The 16,499-nt window shown below is 39.9% G+C and overlaps 1 protein-coding gene across 2 annotated transcripts in view; it reads left to right on the forward strand.

The window, feature by feature from the left end:
- Positions 1 to 11,260: 11,260 nt before the first annotated feature.
- Positions 11,261 to 16,499, forward strand: part of ARFGEF3 (ARFGEF family member 3) — a 182,374-nt gene continuing 177,135 nt past the window's right edge. For both annotated transcript variants that reach the window (XM_001095348.5, XM_077999463.1), the window contains exon 1: positions 11,261 to 11,493. In XM_001095348.5, coding sequence (XP_001095348.3) covers positions 11,409 to 11,493 — 85 coding nt within the window. In that variant the 5' untranslated portion in view covers positions 11,261 to 11,408. The remainder of the gene's footprint in view (positions 11,494 to 16,499) is intronic.

Consider the following 16,499-nt stretch of genomic DNA (forward strand, 5'->3'; position numbering starts at 1 on the left):
AATTATACATATTTATGGAGTACAGAGTGATATTTTGATACACATATGCAATGTGTAATGATCAAAATCATGGTAACTTGCATATTCATTACCTCAAACATTTATCATTTCTTTGTGTTGGGAACATTTAAAATCCTCTCTTCTAGCTATGTGAAAATATAAAATAAATGACTGCTAACTATAGTCAGTCACCCCACAGTGCTGTAGAACGCTGGAACTTATTCCTTCTATCTAGCTGTAATTTTGTAACCCTTAACCACACATTCCCTATCCCCCTGCCCCCCTTCTCTAGTATCACAATTCTACTCTATACTTCTATGAGCTCAACTTTTTTAGCTCCCACATATGTGTGAGAACATGCCGTGTTTATCTTTCTGTGCCTAACTTATTTCACTTAACATAATGTCCTCTAGTCTCATTTGTGCTGCCAAGAATGATAGGATTTCATTCTTGTTTATGGGTGAATCATATTTTGTTTTGTACATATATCACATTTTCTTTATTCATTCATCCATTGATGAACACTTACATTGATTCCATATCTTAGCTACAATAGTGCTGTGATAATACTTTCCTTTCGATAAATATCCAGTATTGGGAATGCTGGATCATATGGTAGTTCTAATTTTAGTTTTCTGAGGAATCTCTATGCTGTTTTCCATGATGGCTGTACTAATTTACAATACCACCAACAGTAGATGAGTTTCCATTTCTCTGTGTCCTCACAAGCATCTTTTGTCTTTTTGATAATAGCTATTCTAACTAGGGCAATATGATATCATATTTCCCTAATGATTACTAATATTGGGCTTTTATTTTTTTTACAGACTTGGTGGCCATTGTGTGTCTTCTTTTGAAAAATGTCTATTCAGTTTGTTTGCCCATTTTTTAAATCAGATCTTTTTCTGCTGTTGAGTTTCTCATATATTCTGAATATCTCTTGTCAGATGAATAGTTTGCAAATATCTTCTCCCATTCTGCAGGTTGTCTCTTCACTGTTAGTTGTTTCCTTTGCCATGCAGAAGGTTTTCAGTTTGATATAATCCCATTTGTATATTTTTGCATTTCTTGACTATGCTTTTGAAGTCTTATCCATAAAATCTTTGCCCAAATCAAGTGTTTTCTCTATGTTATCTTCTAATCGTTTTACAGTTTTGAGTTTTACATTTAAGTCTTTAATCCATTTTGAGTTGATTTATGTATGTGGTGAGAAATAGGGATCTAATTGCTTCTCAGCCTTTTGGCTAAGATCAAGTGAAGAAGCAGGACCTAGTTTCATTCTTCTTCATATGGATATTCTGTTTTCCCAGCACCATTCATTAAAGAGGATGTGCTTTCCTGGTGTGTGTTCTTGGCACCTTTGTCAAAAATCAGTTGGCTATAAATATCTGGATTTATTTCTGGGTTCTCTATTTTGTTCCATTGGTCTATGTGTGTATTTTTATACCAGTGCCATGCTGTTTTGGTTACTATAGCTTTATAATATGTTTTGAATCAGGTAGCATGATGCCTCCAGCTTTGTTCTTTTTGGTCAGCATTGTTTTGGCTATTGTGAGTCTTTTGTGGTTCCATACAAATTTCAGAATTTTCTTCTATTTCTTCAAAGAATATCATTTGTATTTTGATAGAGATTGCTTTAAATCTGTAGCTTGTTCTGGGTGGGTAATATGGTCACTTTGACAATATTCATTCTTCCAATCTATGAACATTTGTTTGTGTCTTTCCATTTGTTTGTGTCTTCATCAGTTTCTTTAATCAGTGTTTTATAGATTTTATTGTAAAGATCTTATGCCTCCTTGGTTAAATTTATTCCTAGGTATTTTAATATTTTTGGCAGCTATTGTAAAGGGAGTTGCTTTCTTGATTTCTTTTTCGGCTAGTTTATTATTAGTGTACAGAAGTGCTATTGATTATTGTATGTTTGTTTTGTATCCTGCAAATTTGTTGAATTCATTTATCAGTTCTGAAAGTTTTTTTGTGAAGTCTTTAGGTATTTTTATATGTAAAATCATGTTATCTGCAAATAGGGATAATCTGACGTCTTTTTCAATGGATGCCATTTCTTTCTTTTTCTGGCCTACTTGCTCTACCTAGGATTTCTGGTACTGTGTTAAATAAAAGTGGTGAAAATGGGCATCCTTGTCTTGTTCCAGTTCTTAAAGGAAAAGCTTTCAAGTTTTCCCCCATTAAATGTGATGTTAGCTGTGGGTTTGTAATTTATGACCCTTATTGTATTGAGGTGTGTTTCTTCTATACCTAATTTGTTGAGAGTTTTTATCGTGAAGGAATGTTGAATTTTATCAAATGTTTTTTCTGCATCTATTGAAGTGATCATATGGATTTTGTTCTTCATTCTGTTAATGTGGTGTATCACACAATGATTTGCATATGTTGAACCATCCTTGCATCACTGGGATAAATCCCACTTGATCATGATGTATTATAATCTTTTTGATGTGCTGTTGGATTTGGTTTGCTAGTATTACATGAAGGGTTTTTGCACCTGTGTTCATCAAGGATATTGGCCTGTAGTTTTCTTTTTTTGTTTTGTCCTTGTCTGGTTTCGGTAATGCTGGCCTCATACTGTATATCCTTTTTGACTCAGCACTTCCCCCTTCTAGGAGTTTACTCTAGGAATATATTCTAATAGGTAGGTAATACAATAACCACAGCAATGTTCACTGCAGTCTTGTTTATAATAGTAAAAGCTGGAATCCAACAATATAGATGGATTAAATGGTTTGCTAGAGTCATACAATGGAATAATAAGCAGCCATTAAAAAGGAAAAATTGTCGGTGACAAACCATACAGCGAAAGGAAGCAGAATGTATAACAGCATTTACATCATTTATATAAAAGTTACCATATGTACAAATACATATATGTCTACATATACAGATATGGCTATCAAAACATTTAAATTTTATTAACAAGCAGGTGGCAGGCATTGTGAGGTTGTCATTTATAATGTTATGTATAATTTTATATAGCCTTACTACTGTTATGATTTCCTTTTCCCCATCACCTTGGTTCCTCAATTCAAATTCTCTTACTCCAATTTTTGTATTCCCAGGTATCTCTAGAACACCATATTTAGCTTGACTTCTGTGCACTATGAGGCGAACTAGTGAATGCTTCAAAGAAAGAAGCAAATAACATCAGGCTCACTTCTGTACATTCTCCTTCTCTCTAAGATCTTGTTCCTTCAAGTCCTGGCTGTCCTGGTTGTTTAGATGCCTTCAAACAGCTCCTCTTAATTTTTTAATCCAGATTTATAACTGCTTTCAACAGTAAGTGGTTCTGATACAAGCTGTATCACAGCCAGAAGCAAAAGTCCAATTGTCTCATATTTAAGGGCATATTAATTATTGCTAAAATGGGAAATCATTTTGTAAGTAAATAGATCATTTTTAATCATTTAATTTTGTAAGTAAAGAGATCATTTTAATTGTAAGTAAAGTGAATAATTTTTAATGTTACCCCTTTTTGTGGGTATTTAAATTTTTTCCTTGAAGAAAGGTATACAATATTTTATAGAAGTTACTTAAAAGTATTAAATACCTTTTTTTAAATGCTGAAGATCATAAATAATTTTATAAACCATATTCAAATTGAATACTTTTGACTCATCTAAATTTAATTCAAAATGGAATGTAATCCAAAAATATGCTTATTTTACTTTCTGATTATACTGCTGCATATTTGGGTATAATTCTATATTGTAAACAAGTTTCTTTACTACTGTATTCTGTGAATCAAGCATTAGAGTAAGTGAAAAGATCGATGATTTAAGTATCAGGTAAAACAAGCATAACAAAGATTTGAGCTGGAAGTATAGATTTAGCATCACGAACCTAGGTGGTCAAGATCTGAAGCAATGGCAAATTCAGTAGATATTGTCAGATATGAAAATTCTGTGGGATTGGGACTGCTTCCCAAGCATTCACAAAGAGGGAACTACTTGGGTCCTCCACACTTCATGAAGCCTTCTACACATCCTTAGTCAGCTCTCTTTCTTATTGTCGAATTTTGGGTCCTCCATCTATTCATTTCTCCTCTTACATTCAGCATATGTCTTCTTGTTTCATGAGAAAACCAGAAGTCACCAGGTGTAGCTCCCACAAATTCCTGTCTCTACATCAACAACTAAACAATATAAAAAAATCAGCTTTCTATCTTCACCCCCCATTCAGATCTGTAAATTGGCCTTCATCCCCTAACTGGGCAATGACTCTGTCTATACTCTAGGTACCATCTTTCCCATCTTCTTAGCATACTTGTTTCCCCCATTAGGCTGGCATCCTTCTGCCTTTTTTCAACCCTGTTTTTATGTCTTTTTTTCTTTTCATTGTATAAATATACTCCCTACCATTAGGCTGTTTAATCACAAATTTTCCTCTGGTCTGGTGTTTTTCAAATTTCATGCTTCTTCCCATGAGTGGGTTGTGAAATTAATGAGTCTGTTTGATAAAAATATATTAAGAAATGAATTAGTATGGAGCCTACGATATCAGAATGCAACACGTATATTCCTAGCAAGAGCGGTCCACATTGCCACAAATCCTGCAAACAACTGTGTTGAGTGACAGCTGGAGAATGGGAGGTAATGAATATATGCATTGGCTGGGAACGGCCAGCCAGTCACTCTTCTGCTCATTGGTGTCTCAGCTGATTTTCTGGAATTGATCATAATTGTATCAGGAGAGTTCATGTTTTATAGTTTCATTTTATGTCAATTTAATTTATAGCTAATTATAAAGTGAGGTTTAGAAGAACTTCATCTAGTCTTGGCAAAGGCAGCAAGACTTTCCACCAAGGTTTGGCTGAGCTAGAACCTTTCAATGTGCTTTTTGAATTAGGCATAATTGTTAGGCATTTTTCAACTTTGTGATAACTGTACATTTTAATCAAAGTTATACCAACTATCCTTAACACAGTTTATTTTATTATTAGAAGAAATAAAAACAATCTTGTGGAAAACGCAGAGGCATGTTCTGGCAGAACTGCCAGATTTGGACATGTATGTAGTGACAACATTAAGAAAAATGTCTTTTTAAATTAATAAATTCTATTATTTGAACTATAAGCCAAAGAAGTGCAAATCATTTTAATAATGATAAAGTGTAGCTTGTCAATTACTCAAAACTCACTGAGAATGTACTCTTTGTAATGACATTCTTGTAAATAAAAGCTTAAGATCTTCCAAAAAAAATCATTTGAAATATAGTAAGCCAAATTTGTTCATAAGGCCTTCAAATATTTTCAAAGAAAGAAAAAAATATGTAAATTTGTCAACATTATTTCACATTGGTTTTCATGAAAAAGCATTACTATCATAATTAGTTACATATATGCAGCAAAAGGAAAAAAATTAAACAGCTTCTAAAAAAGTTATTCTCAGCATACATGGTTATAGTGAATATGATTCTTGATAAATCAGCAGATAAATTTAATTATACTTCTAGGTCATAACATATTATAGTTCTAAAGAATATACAGAATAGAATTTATACTTATTAGGCACATACAGGCAGACACAGGTTGTTTAATTCCACTTAATGAGAACACTAATATTTCACATTACTTAGACTTTCAGTTTATGCCAAATATGTATGAAAATAGGACTTTTATAAAGGATTTATTGTGTTGTTTCCATTTAACCTAACACAAGACTACTTGAGAAACATAAATTCAACTGGAATATTGTAATGGAATTGTGAGTGATTCAGAAGTAAATATGACCAGGAAACATAGAAAGATAATTTAAAATATTGTTAGAAGCTACTCTGTACATTATTTAAAATCTATGTTCTATACATTACAAAGATTTTGTATCCTAACAATTGTACTGAATCTCTTGGACTTGAAAACAAAAATAGTGATAGTTGTTTAATTTTATTAAGGGAACCTTCACTTTTTGATATGTTTTGTTCAGAAATGGGATCTGTGGATGAGACTAATGATTCCCCTCCCTATGCCATAGGAACAGAGCTGTGATTACTCAGGTATATCTCTGCAACTCTGTCTTCACCAATGCAATATATGAGATTTGTGTAACTTCTGCCTCTGAGGCATGGACTCCTCTGCTCTCTTTTCCTCTTCCTATGGGCTAGAACACAATGTGCCTGGGACATATCTCTGAGACACACAAATGAGAACAACCCCCCCGCGGGATGAGGAAACAGTAACATTTAAGGTACATGGTCACTTAATGATCTCCTGGGACCTGCTGCACCAACCTAGACTACTGACTCAGGGTTTAATTTAAGAGAGAAGTAAATGTCTATGCTTTGTAAACCACTGCATTGTTGGGTCTTTGTTAAAACAACTTAGCCTTTCCATCAAATAACATGTATATGTTGCATCGTACTGAAGTTACTGATTGTTACAAGGAAAGTACTAATTAAATTATATGAACTCAGGAATGGGATTCATATTTTTCTATTTGAAAAGCAATCTCATTTGGCATTTTGAAAATGATATTTCACCAAAAGAATTTGCATATAGAACTCATTTTTTTGACATTTTAAACTAACTGAATTTGGATCAACAGGGAAAAAGTAACAATATATTTAAAGATGTTTAATATATCCAACACTAACAAATTTTAAGTAATCACTGTGGTTACTATGTGTCAACAATTTTGTAACACATAAAGAGAAAATTAATGAAGACATTTTGAATAGAAAAATGCTATTAATTATATTACAAGTCTCTTATAAACTTTAATCATTTCAAAAAGAGAAATTTGAAATATTGAGGAAAAAATTGATAAAAGATCTGCTTTCCAAAATCCTGAATCCATATTAAAGCTGATACTCAAAGAAGAAAGTTAATCACTAATATTTTATTTTAATACATTGAAGAATGATTATAAGTTTATAACCATTTTAGATTAAGATTAAAGAAGACGGCCGGGCGCGGTGGCTCAAGCCTGTAATCCCAGCACTTTGGGAGGCCGAGACAGGCGGATCACGAGGTCAGAAGATCGAGACCATCCTGGCTAACACAGTGAAACCCCGTCTCTACTAAAAAATACAAAAAAAAAAAAAAAAAACAAACTAGCCGGGCGAGGTGGCAGGCGCCTGTAGTCCCAGCTACTCGGGAGGCTGAGGCAGGAGAATGGCGTGAACCCGGGGGTGGAGCTTGCAGTGAGCTGAGATCCAGCCACTGCACTCCAGCCTGTGCAACAGAGCGAGACTCCGTCTCAAAAAAAAAAATAAAAAAAAATAAAAAATAAATAAAATAAATAAATAAATAAATAATAAAATAAAAGATTAAAGAAGACTTTCCATTGCTAAACAGAGTTCACTGTTGTTATTAATAGCATTCACAGCAACTTATTTGTGTGAGCCAGAATTTTTAGCAAGAAAATTAAAAACATTGGGAAGAAATAGGCATCACAGTACAAACCACTGTGGTTGTACAGGTAGCATTGTCCTCATGCCCGCAACCTAGAATGAATTTAGGAACAGGCAAGTATGCCTGCTGCAATGAATGAAATAATACTTAATAGTAACTATTATAGTTAACAGTAAGTACTGTTTTATACCTAAAACTGTTGTTTCAGTTTTTTAACATATCTATACATGTATGTGTATACTAGATGACAATGCAAAGCATATTTTCTACTGTGAGTTATAGAAAGACAGTAGAAAAGTGTTTACTTTCCTTCATAGCCATCAACTGGGTTGTTGATCCGTGTGATTTCACTGGCTCTTAATCCACTGCAACCAGGCTGCAGTCATCATTTCTCCCGGGTCTGGCTTCCACGGCATCCTAACTCTCTTACGTCCATTATACCATTTTCTGTGTTTATCTTTGTCCTTTCTCTGGATGTTGACCTAGTTGCCTGGATACTACTTTTATTTCATTTTTGTGCCACTTTTTAAAAAAAATAACACTTCTGATTATAAAAGTAAAAATATTTAATGAAAAATAAACTCACCCATAAGCCCATCAAAGATAATCACTTAATAATTTGTGTGTACTTTTCATAGATATGTATGTATATATGTATGCATTTTTGAACTTATATATGTCTATATCAAATATTTAAATAATAAAATTGGAATCATGTAGTATACAGAAGTACATGGCATTTTACAATTTTCTTACTTAAGTATATAGTAAAAGCCATCTTTTTTTTCTTTTTTCTTTTCTTTTTTTTTTTTTTTTGAAATAACGTCTTGCTCTGTCACCCAGGCTGGAGTGCAGTGGCGCGATCTCAGCTCACTGCAACCTCCGCCTCACTGTTCAAGCGCTTCTTGCGCCTCAGCCTCTCGAGTAGCTGGGATTACAGGCATGTGCCACCATATCCAGCTAATTTTTATATTTCTACTGTAGGCGGGGGTTTTCACATGTTGGTCAGGCTGGTCTTGAACTCCTGACCTCAGGCGATCCACCTGCCTTGGCATCTCAAAGTGCTGGAATTACAGGTGTGAGCCACTGTCCCCGACACCACTTTTTATATTATTCAATATTTCTCTCCTATTCTTTTTAAATTAGAAACAATTTTTTTTTTCTTTTAGTAGAGATGAGGTCTTGCCATGTTGCCCAGGCTCCTCTCGAACTCCTTAGCTCAACCAATCTGTCTGCCTCAGCCTCCAAAAGTGCTGGGATTACAGGCATAAGCCAACATGCCTAGTCCCCCACATTATTCTTAAAGACTATATAATATGATGCTTTATGAATATATCATGGGTTATTTATCTATATCCTTGTTGCATATTTAGTTTTCTCTTTTTTTAGAACTGAAAGACACACTGAAATCCTTGTAGAAAGATCCTTATCCATTTCCATAATCACTTCCTTAGGATGAATTCCCAAAAGTGGAATTGTTAGTCAAAGCTATACCTATGCTACATACACATCCAGGCTCCCTCCCTCCAGGAATGTAGTATCAAGTTACACTCTGACCAGCACCCAAGACATGAGAGGACCTTGTTGCTCAGCTCCTTCAATAACATTTAAAAAATCTCTTAGGCAATTTGATTAATAGAAAATAGCATCTTATTTAAAAGTTTGTGCTCTTTATTAGGCACTAGAACATTTTTCACAAGTTTATGGGGTTATATGTATTCCCTCCTCTGTACACTGACTTTATATTTATTGGCTTTTTTAAAAAAGAAGGAGCATCTGTTAATTCTTTGTTAAAGCTTTTTTTTTTAAACAAAGCTATTCAAACTTTATATATCTGACATTATTATAAATATTTTCGTAGTTTGCAGCTTAAGCAAAATTGTTTTTAATTATAAAATAGTAAATACTGTAAAATAGACTAAAAAATATAAATCCACATATAATTAAGAGTTAGAGTTATCATCTTTTCTTCCTTCAATCCACCCCTCAGAGTGTCATTTGCTTTTTAATTTTGTATGGAACTTTTGACATAAAGGTCTTCAATATTCAGATAGTCAAATCTATTGACCTTTTTTCCTTCAGTTTCTGCCTTAGTTTGTTAGAAATAACCTTAATGTATTAAGATAAGTATATTCAGTTATACTTTCTTCTAAACTTTTCATCATTTAATTCTTAAATTTAATTCTTTAATACATTTGTAATTTATTTTGCTACATGATATAAAGTTGTGATCTATGTATTTTTCCAAATAGTTAACAATTTTCTTTAACCCAAGTATGCTATCGGCTGCAGTGTTTTGACTTTTTTTTTTTTTTAACCTTTCTGTAAATGATGGCTTCGTTGGGCGTGAGGGTAGTGGTAGAAAGATCCTTGGGGCTGGACTTTGTAGGTTTTGCCTCCTCAGTACCAAGAGTGCCGAAGGAGAAGTCTAACATCCACATGTGCTGGACACCCTCCGATGGCACTCCCTCCCCTGGCTGACCCCCCACACCTCGGATTTCGGACTGCTCCTCTCAGCCTCCTCCCTGGGCCCTTGCTCCTGTACCCATCATTTGAGAATTAGGGGGGTCCTCACTCCCTCTCTTGTGCAACCTCTGTCAAACTCGAGGCATCAACAACTCCCTATATTTACCACCCTTCAAATACTGGCATCCCTCCCAGAGCCCTATCCTGAGTTCCTGTCCAAACAAACAAACAAACAAACAAAAACAAAAAACACCTACAAGTATCTCATTATCATTTCAATCTGAACGTATTCAAACCTGAACTCATATATCCCCCCTAATCCAAACCCTTTTTATCTCCTCTTCTTTAACTTAGAGAATAGGGCCACCATCCTCCCAATTTCCTAAACAAGAAACCTGGAAGCCATCCCATCTACGCCGTCTCTCCCCTATTCTGTCATTAAATCCTATTGCTTCCACCCTTCAATATCTCTTGACATACTTTCCTTTATTCCCCTCCTACCCACCCTTGGCCTACTTGGTTTCTAGATTCCTGCAGAACCTTTGTTCTCCCAGCTGCCAGTGTGCCTCTCTGCAGTCCATCATCCTCACTTCCACCACAGAACATTTTCAAAGAAAAAGGAAACACGGGGTGCCCTGTCACATTGCCTTCCCCACCGCCCGCGTGAGCCTCCTGGGGCTCCCCGTTTTCATCCCAATGAGCGGCCCTCTGCTGTGGCTGCCCTTGTGCACACCATTTTTCAGAGGGCAGCAATTCAGCACAGGAGAGGACGGGAAGAGGAGGGGAGAGAGGTTTTTGGAAGCGGCTTTGGATTCAGGACGTGTTTGGGGACCCATTCTTGGTCTGGGAAGTAACTCAGCCTCTTTGGGCCTGGTTTCCTGGGGCGTATCAAGTTCTACCCCAGCCCCACCTCAGCCCACCGCCCCGCCGCGTGTTGAAAGCTTGACTGGAGGTTCTCTGCAGGCAGGGGCACAGTGTATGCAACGCTGCACAGGGAGTGGCCCAAAAAAGCTGTTCGTGACTGAACGCAAGAATTTTCTGGTTAGCAGACGACGGGATGCAGCGGGCGCGGCGCCTGCACCACGCTGGGGGTCCGGGTGTCAGGGCTGGGCTGCTCCGACTCCGCCCGCGGCCACCGTCGGCGCAGGGGGTGCGAGGACCGCGGGGAGGCCCCTCCCCGCCTGCTTCCCGCCGCCCGCTGCCGAGCAGGCGCTCCCTCCCGGCGGCTGGCGCGCCAGCTCCGGACATCCGTCCCCACCTTTCCGCGAAGCACTGCGCCCGCGGGGCCTGCCTCGGCGGTCAGGTCAGCGGCCTCCAGCCTCGCTCTCCAGTCCCAGCCCGCAGCCGCCGCCGAGCGGAGCGCACCTGACCCAGGCGGGCGGGGCGGCGGGCGGGGCGCGGGGCTGACGTGGCCCGCGGCATGGAGCGGGCGTGATTCATCAGCAGCCGTGCCGGGGCGGCATGGGGGCGCGCGCGGCGGCCGCCTAGGCGCCCAGGGCCAGGCAGCGGCGGCGTCCACGGCCCGGCTCGCCCGCGCTTCTCTCCCTGTGGGCGGAGGCCCGGCGCCTGGAAGGTCAAGATGGAAGAGATCCTGAGGAAGCTGCAGAAGGAGGCGTCCGGGAGCAAGTACAAAGCCATCAAGGAGAGCTGCACCTGGGCCCTGGGTAAGCGCCCGGTACCTGCTTGCCGCGGAGGGAGGGCCGCGCGGCCGGGGCTGAACCCGCGCCTCCGCGCGTGGGGCTTTCGCGGAGCGTCGGTCATGGGTGCCCTTCGCGCGATTGCGAGAGTCGCCTCGGGAAATTGATGTGGGATTTGAGAGTCTTGGCTCGGGCGTGGACATCAGCCGCCGCCTCTCCGGTCTCTTTCACTCTCCAAAACCTTCCCCGGGAACCGCTGTCTTCCCCTCCTGGTGGCCCCCTTCTCCCGGTCCCGGCGCTGGGGACGATGCTTCCCCATCGCCGAGTTAGGCAGGACCCGGAGCCGGTGCGAAACCTGGGGCCTGATAGCGAAGCGCCTCTGGGGAAGAGGGAAGTTAAACCAACAACCCTGATGTCGAATCCTTGGCGAGTGGAACCAGGAAGGAAAGGCTTGTTTAGTTTGATTTTCCTGATAGAGGTCAGCTTGCTAAGTGTTAGCTTTCATGGTTATTGCACTTGAAAAATAACATGCGGGCGGGGATCATGTTACCTCTGCAATTCTGTTGTGGTCTGCCGGTCAGACAGGTGGGATTTTAGGTTTGTGAGCTGTGCTAGCATTGAAATAAGTTCCAGGGAGCAAATTTGTGTTTCTCTTCAGACTCAGGTTGCAGAACTCAGCAGCGGAAAAAAACGGAAAGACATTTCAATTAGGCTGGGTTTGGGCAATCAAAATGGTCAGAATGGTAATGCAAATAGATCAGAAGCATACTTCGGGTGATGGTGCTGCTTTTTAGAAAGGAAAGGCCAAGAAGAAGCCAGCGCAGCTAGCTCTGCGGGCTCCTCGCTTTGCCTTGCCGGAGCCTGATGTGATGTCTCAGTTGCCACTCAATTGAAAAATGAAATTGACTCCCTTTCCCTTGCAACCAAGAACCATCACTGTCTGTCATGACACTGTGTGTGCGTTGATGCAGCCTGAGATAGAGAAGAGCCTTTAGCAGGCTTTCCACTAAATGTAAAATTTTGAGAGTGGTTTAGGTGACTCTTAATATGTAGATGGTCTTAATTCACATGTTTGGGTGTGTGTACAATTATAGCAGCATCTTTTTTTTTTTAAACCTGTGCCTATCGTCACAAAATTGTCTAGAATATTGTCTAGGAAGTTTGTCTTGTAGGTAGAACCAGCACTTGACCATTTTAGCTTACTGTTAGAGAAAAATGGACCAGAAATCTGAGAGAGCATCAAGGCTCTTAAAGCCACAGTACTATTTTTGCGTTGCCATTGTCATTCAGCAGAGTGGTTCAAAGCTAGATTCCAAAATGCCTCTAATGAAGGGTCACAGATGGCTGGGTAACATGATAAAGCAGGGCCCAATTGTGCTTTAAACATGCCATTCCTAGTATTCGTTATTATTTTGCTGCAAATTAGGCAGAGTTAGATAAACAGGGAGGAGGAGATTAATCTAGTATTTTAATAAGTTTGAATACTGACATCAACGTCTTATTAAGTTAAACCACAACGTTGCTGAGTTTAGGTCCTTTAAAGCCATTGGGGAGGCTGAGCATTGAGGCAGGTAGATTATTCGAGTCAAGTCTGAAAAAAACCAGCCTGAGTGGATGTGCTTCCTTTTCCAGTGATTGTTCTGTAATTAGCAAGACAAGACGGAAGTGCATGAAATAGTTAAATAATAGTGCAGGGCATTCATTATGCAGTTGGATTGAGCAAACCAGGAAAACAAGTCAAAGAAGGGAGGATAAATGTGGGGCCCATGGATTGGGGGAGAATTGGTGTGAGCTGGTGGGGCTTTTGAAGCAGATTTCATTTGAACAATGGGGAAGCTATGAGTTCCTTCTTTCCTTTGCTTCTTTATTTAGCAAACATTTATTAAGACCTCCCTGGTACTGAGCAGTGGGATATATGGATGAATAAAATGTCCCCTATAAGGAATTTGTTGGAAGAGCATGCTGGAGACATGAACAAAGGCATAGAGATAGGTTTTCCTGTTGTCTTTCCCACTCCAGTCCATTTCCACTGCCCATCACTGTTTAGATTACAAAACACCTGTCACTCTTCAACCCCCATAATTTATTTCTAGATTAATGTGTAAATTCCTCAGAATGCTCTTCAGAATCTAGCCCCAGCCTCTGTTCTTGTCACTCCCCAACCAAGATTCAACGATCTAGTGGCAGTCAACTGCAGCACTTTGTTGAACATGCTGTGTGGCACACTTCTCTCTTTGCCTTTGCTCATGCTAGTCCTTCTGTTGGGATTCCCTTTTCAGAATCTGCAAGGTCCGACTTGTTTAGGAAACATTCCCTGAGCTCCTCAGTAGGATCAGTTGCTTGTCTGGGTTCAGATCCTTGCCTTCATGACTCTCTTAGGGTACCTACTATTTTGGATAATAGTTGATTGTGTGCACAGGTAGGCTCTTATGGGCAGTATAATTGGCAAATATGTTGGGTGCAAGAGATTAAAAAAACTAGTTTAAGCTGACTTACACGAAACAGGATTTATTTACTCCTTTAACTAAAATACCCCTTGCAAGAATAGCTGTGACTTAGGAATTAGACACTGTTTCAGGGATCTTGTCCTGCTCTTTGTGGGTTGACTGACATGCTCTGCATGGGTCTCCACGGTTTTGGGCTCATGAATCAACACACTTAGACCATCTCATGAAAAGAGGCAACAATAAACTTAGACCATCCCAGGAAAACAGGGCTCATCCCCCACTTAGACCATCATTAAAGGGGTCATCTCTCACTTAGACCCTCATGAGAGAGAGGGGTCATTCTCCACTGAGACCCTTGTGGAGAGAGGGGTCATCCCCCACTTAGACCTTCATAGGAGCAAGGGGCCATCCCCTACTTAGACCATCATGTGAGAGAGGGGTCATCCTCACTTAGACCCTCATGGGAGAGAGGAAGCATCCCCCTCTGGGACCCTCATGGGAGAGGGATCGTCCCTTACTTAGACCCTCATGGGAGAGAGGGGTCATCTCCCTCTGAGACCCTCATGGGAGAGGGTTTGTCCCTTACTTAGACCCTCAGGAGAGAGGGGGTCATTCCCCACTGAGACACTCATGAGAGAGAGGGGTCATCCCTCACTGAGACTGAGACCCCCATGGGAGAGAGGGATCATCCCACTCTGAGACCCTCAAGGGAGAGAGGTGTCATTCCTCACTGAGACCATTTTGAGATAGATGATCGTCACCATATTTAGATCATATCAAGAGAGCTAGACTTTTCCAGTCACTCCTGCTCGATCCTTGGTTTCCCTTGTTCTCTTTGTCCTGATGGTTCATGTGAGTATCCTTGAACCAGTCCTCTAGTCAAAGAATGGAAGGGAATAACTGCTTTAGGCCTAGGGTACAAGTTCCACTGAAATTCAGAGCTGGGGAAAATGGTTTCCTGGAAGTATAATTAGGATGCTTCTTCAGAAGCCAGGGGAACGGATACTGGTCAATCAAAACAATACGTGTCAACAGTGTAGTGAGCTCTTTAGTACAGGGACTGCCGTTTATGCTTCTTTGGTTGCTTCTGTACCTATAGTGGAAGGCAGACGTTCAATAAGTTAAATCAATACTTTAACTGCTTGCTTGAGTCTTAAATAATATTCATCTTTTTCTATTTATAAGAGTTATATATGTTCACTTTAGAATGTTGCAAATAATGGAACCACATAAAGAAAAAATTAAAATAATCTGCAGTCTCCCTATCCAGAGATAACACTGTTGACATTTTGGAGTCTTTCCCTTTGCAAAAGGTCATACCACATATGGCATGTTGTCATGTGTTTTTTAACTTTAGCATCTTCTTCTACTTTGTCTACTTTGTCATGACACTTCTCTGAAAATCAGTGTTAATGGCTGTAGAATAACTAACAAGGCGTATGTGTGTATTTTCTCTTTATTTAGTGTTACCTGGTTGGTTGTTTTTGTTGGTGAGGAATGGCCTGGCCAGGGAGTAGAAAGGAATGAATTGGATAGAGGGTTGGCTTGGGGAAAGGCAGAAAGAACTTCAGGAACCGGCAGTCCTGGGGGCTTGTGAGCCAGGCTGTGATGGGATGAAATAGAATTGCAGAACAGGAAAGCTGGAAGCAACCAAGTCCTACTTTTAGTATTTTATGTCTATCAGGGGTCTTATGCAGACTAGATGTGGAAAATGGAGTAGCGAGGAAAGAAACTAGAGGCACGAAGGCCAAGTAGGAGAAGAGGGAACATCTATCCAACCAGCAGCCTTCTCTCTATCTACCCACTTGCTTTTTCTTCCAGCCACAGGTTATTACTTCACAACCAAACTCCCTAAAAAGTGTAGAAATTGTATCTGTGTTCTCACCTTCTACTCCGTCTTCATGTTGCTGTCATATGCCTTTCACCTCCATTATCCCACCAACTCACAGTTACTGAGGAACAGTAACATACAGCCATCCAGCTGGTAGACCATTCTCACTCCCATCTCACAGGTCCTCCTGGTGATACTAGACACACCTGGGCATCTGCTTTACCTTGACTTCTATGACCACATCCATCTTGGTTCTTGAGTCACTCTGTCTCCTTTGACAGCTCCAGATTCTCTCCCCAGCTGTAAATATTTGAGTTTCTCAAGGGATAACTTTGAGCCCTCATCTCTTACTCCCAGCTCTTCTGGAGTTGAACACACACATACCCATGGCTTCAGCTGTGTTTCTGTGAATGTGATGCCCACGTTTATATCACCAATCGACACCAGTGCTCTGAAACCCACACCCCGCAACATAGCTACCTACTGAACATCTCCACTTGAATGGCTCACAGGCACTCAGCTCAACAAGGCTCAAAGTGACCATGTGCTCTTCTCCACCTCTACCTCACTGCCAAACCTCACTCACCTCTGGTGTTTCTAAATGATCAGTTGATGTCATCACCTGTCCAGTTGCATTAATCTGAAATCTAGAGTCATCCTTGATACATTTCTGTAATTTGCCCTTTTACCTAGTCCTTCACCCAAGCTCTACTCATTTTTACCTCCTAAGTATATGTTAAGGCTGTCCACTTCTT

Source organism: Macaca mulatta, chromosome 4 (genome assembly GCF_049350105.2).
Source record: "Macaca mulatta isolate MMU2019108-1 chromosome 4, T2T-MMU8v2.0, whole genome shotgun sequence".
NCBI classification, from domain to species: Eukaryota; Metazoa; Chordata; class Mammalia; order Primates; family Cercopithecidae; genus Macaca; species Macaca mulatta.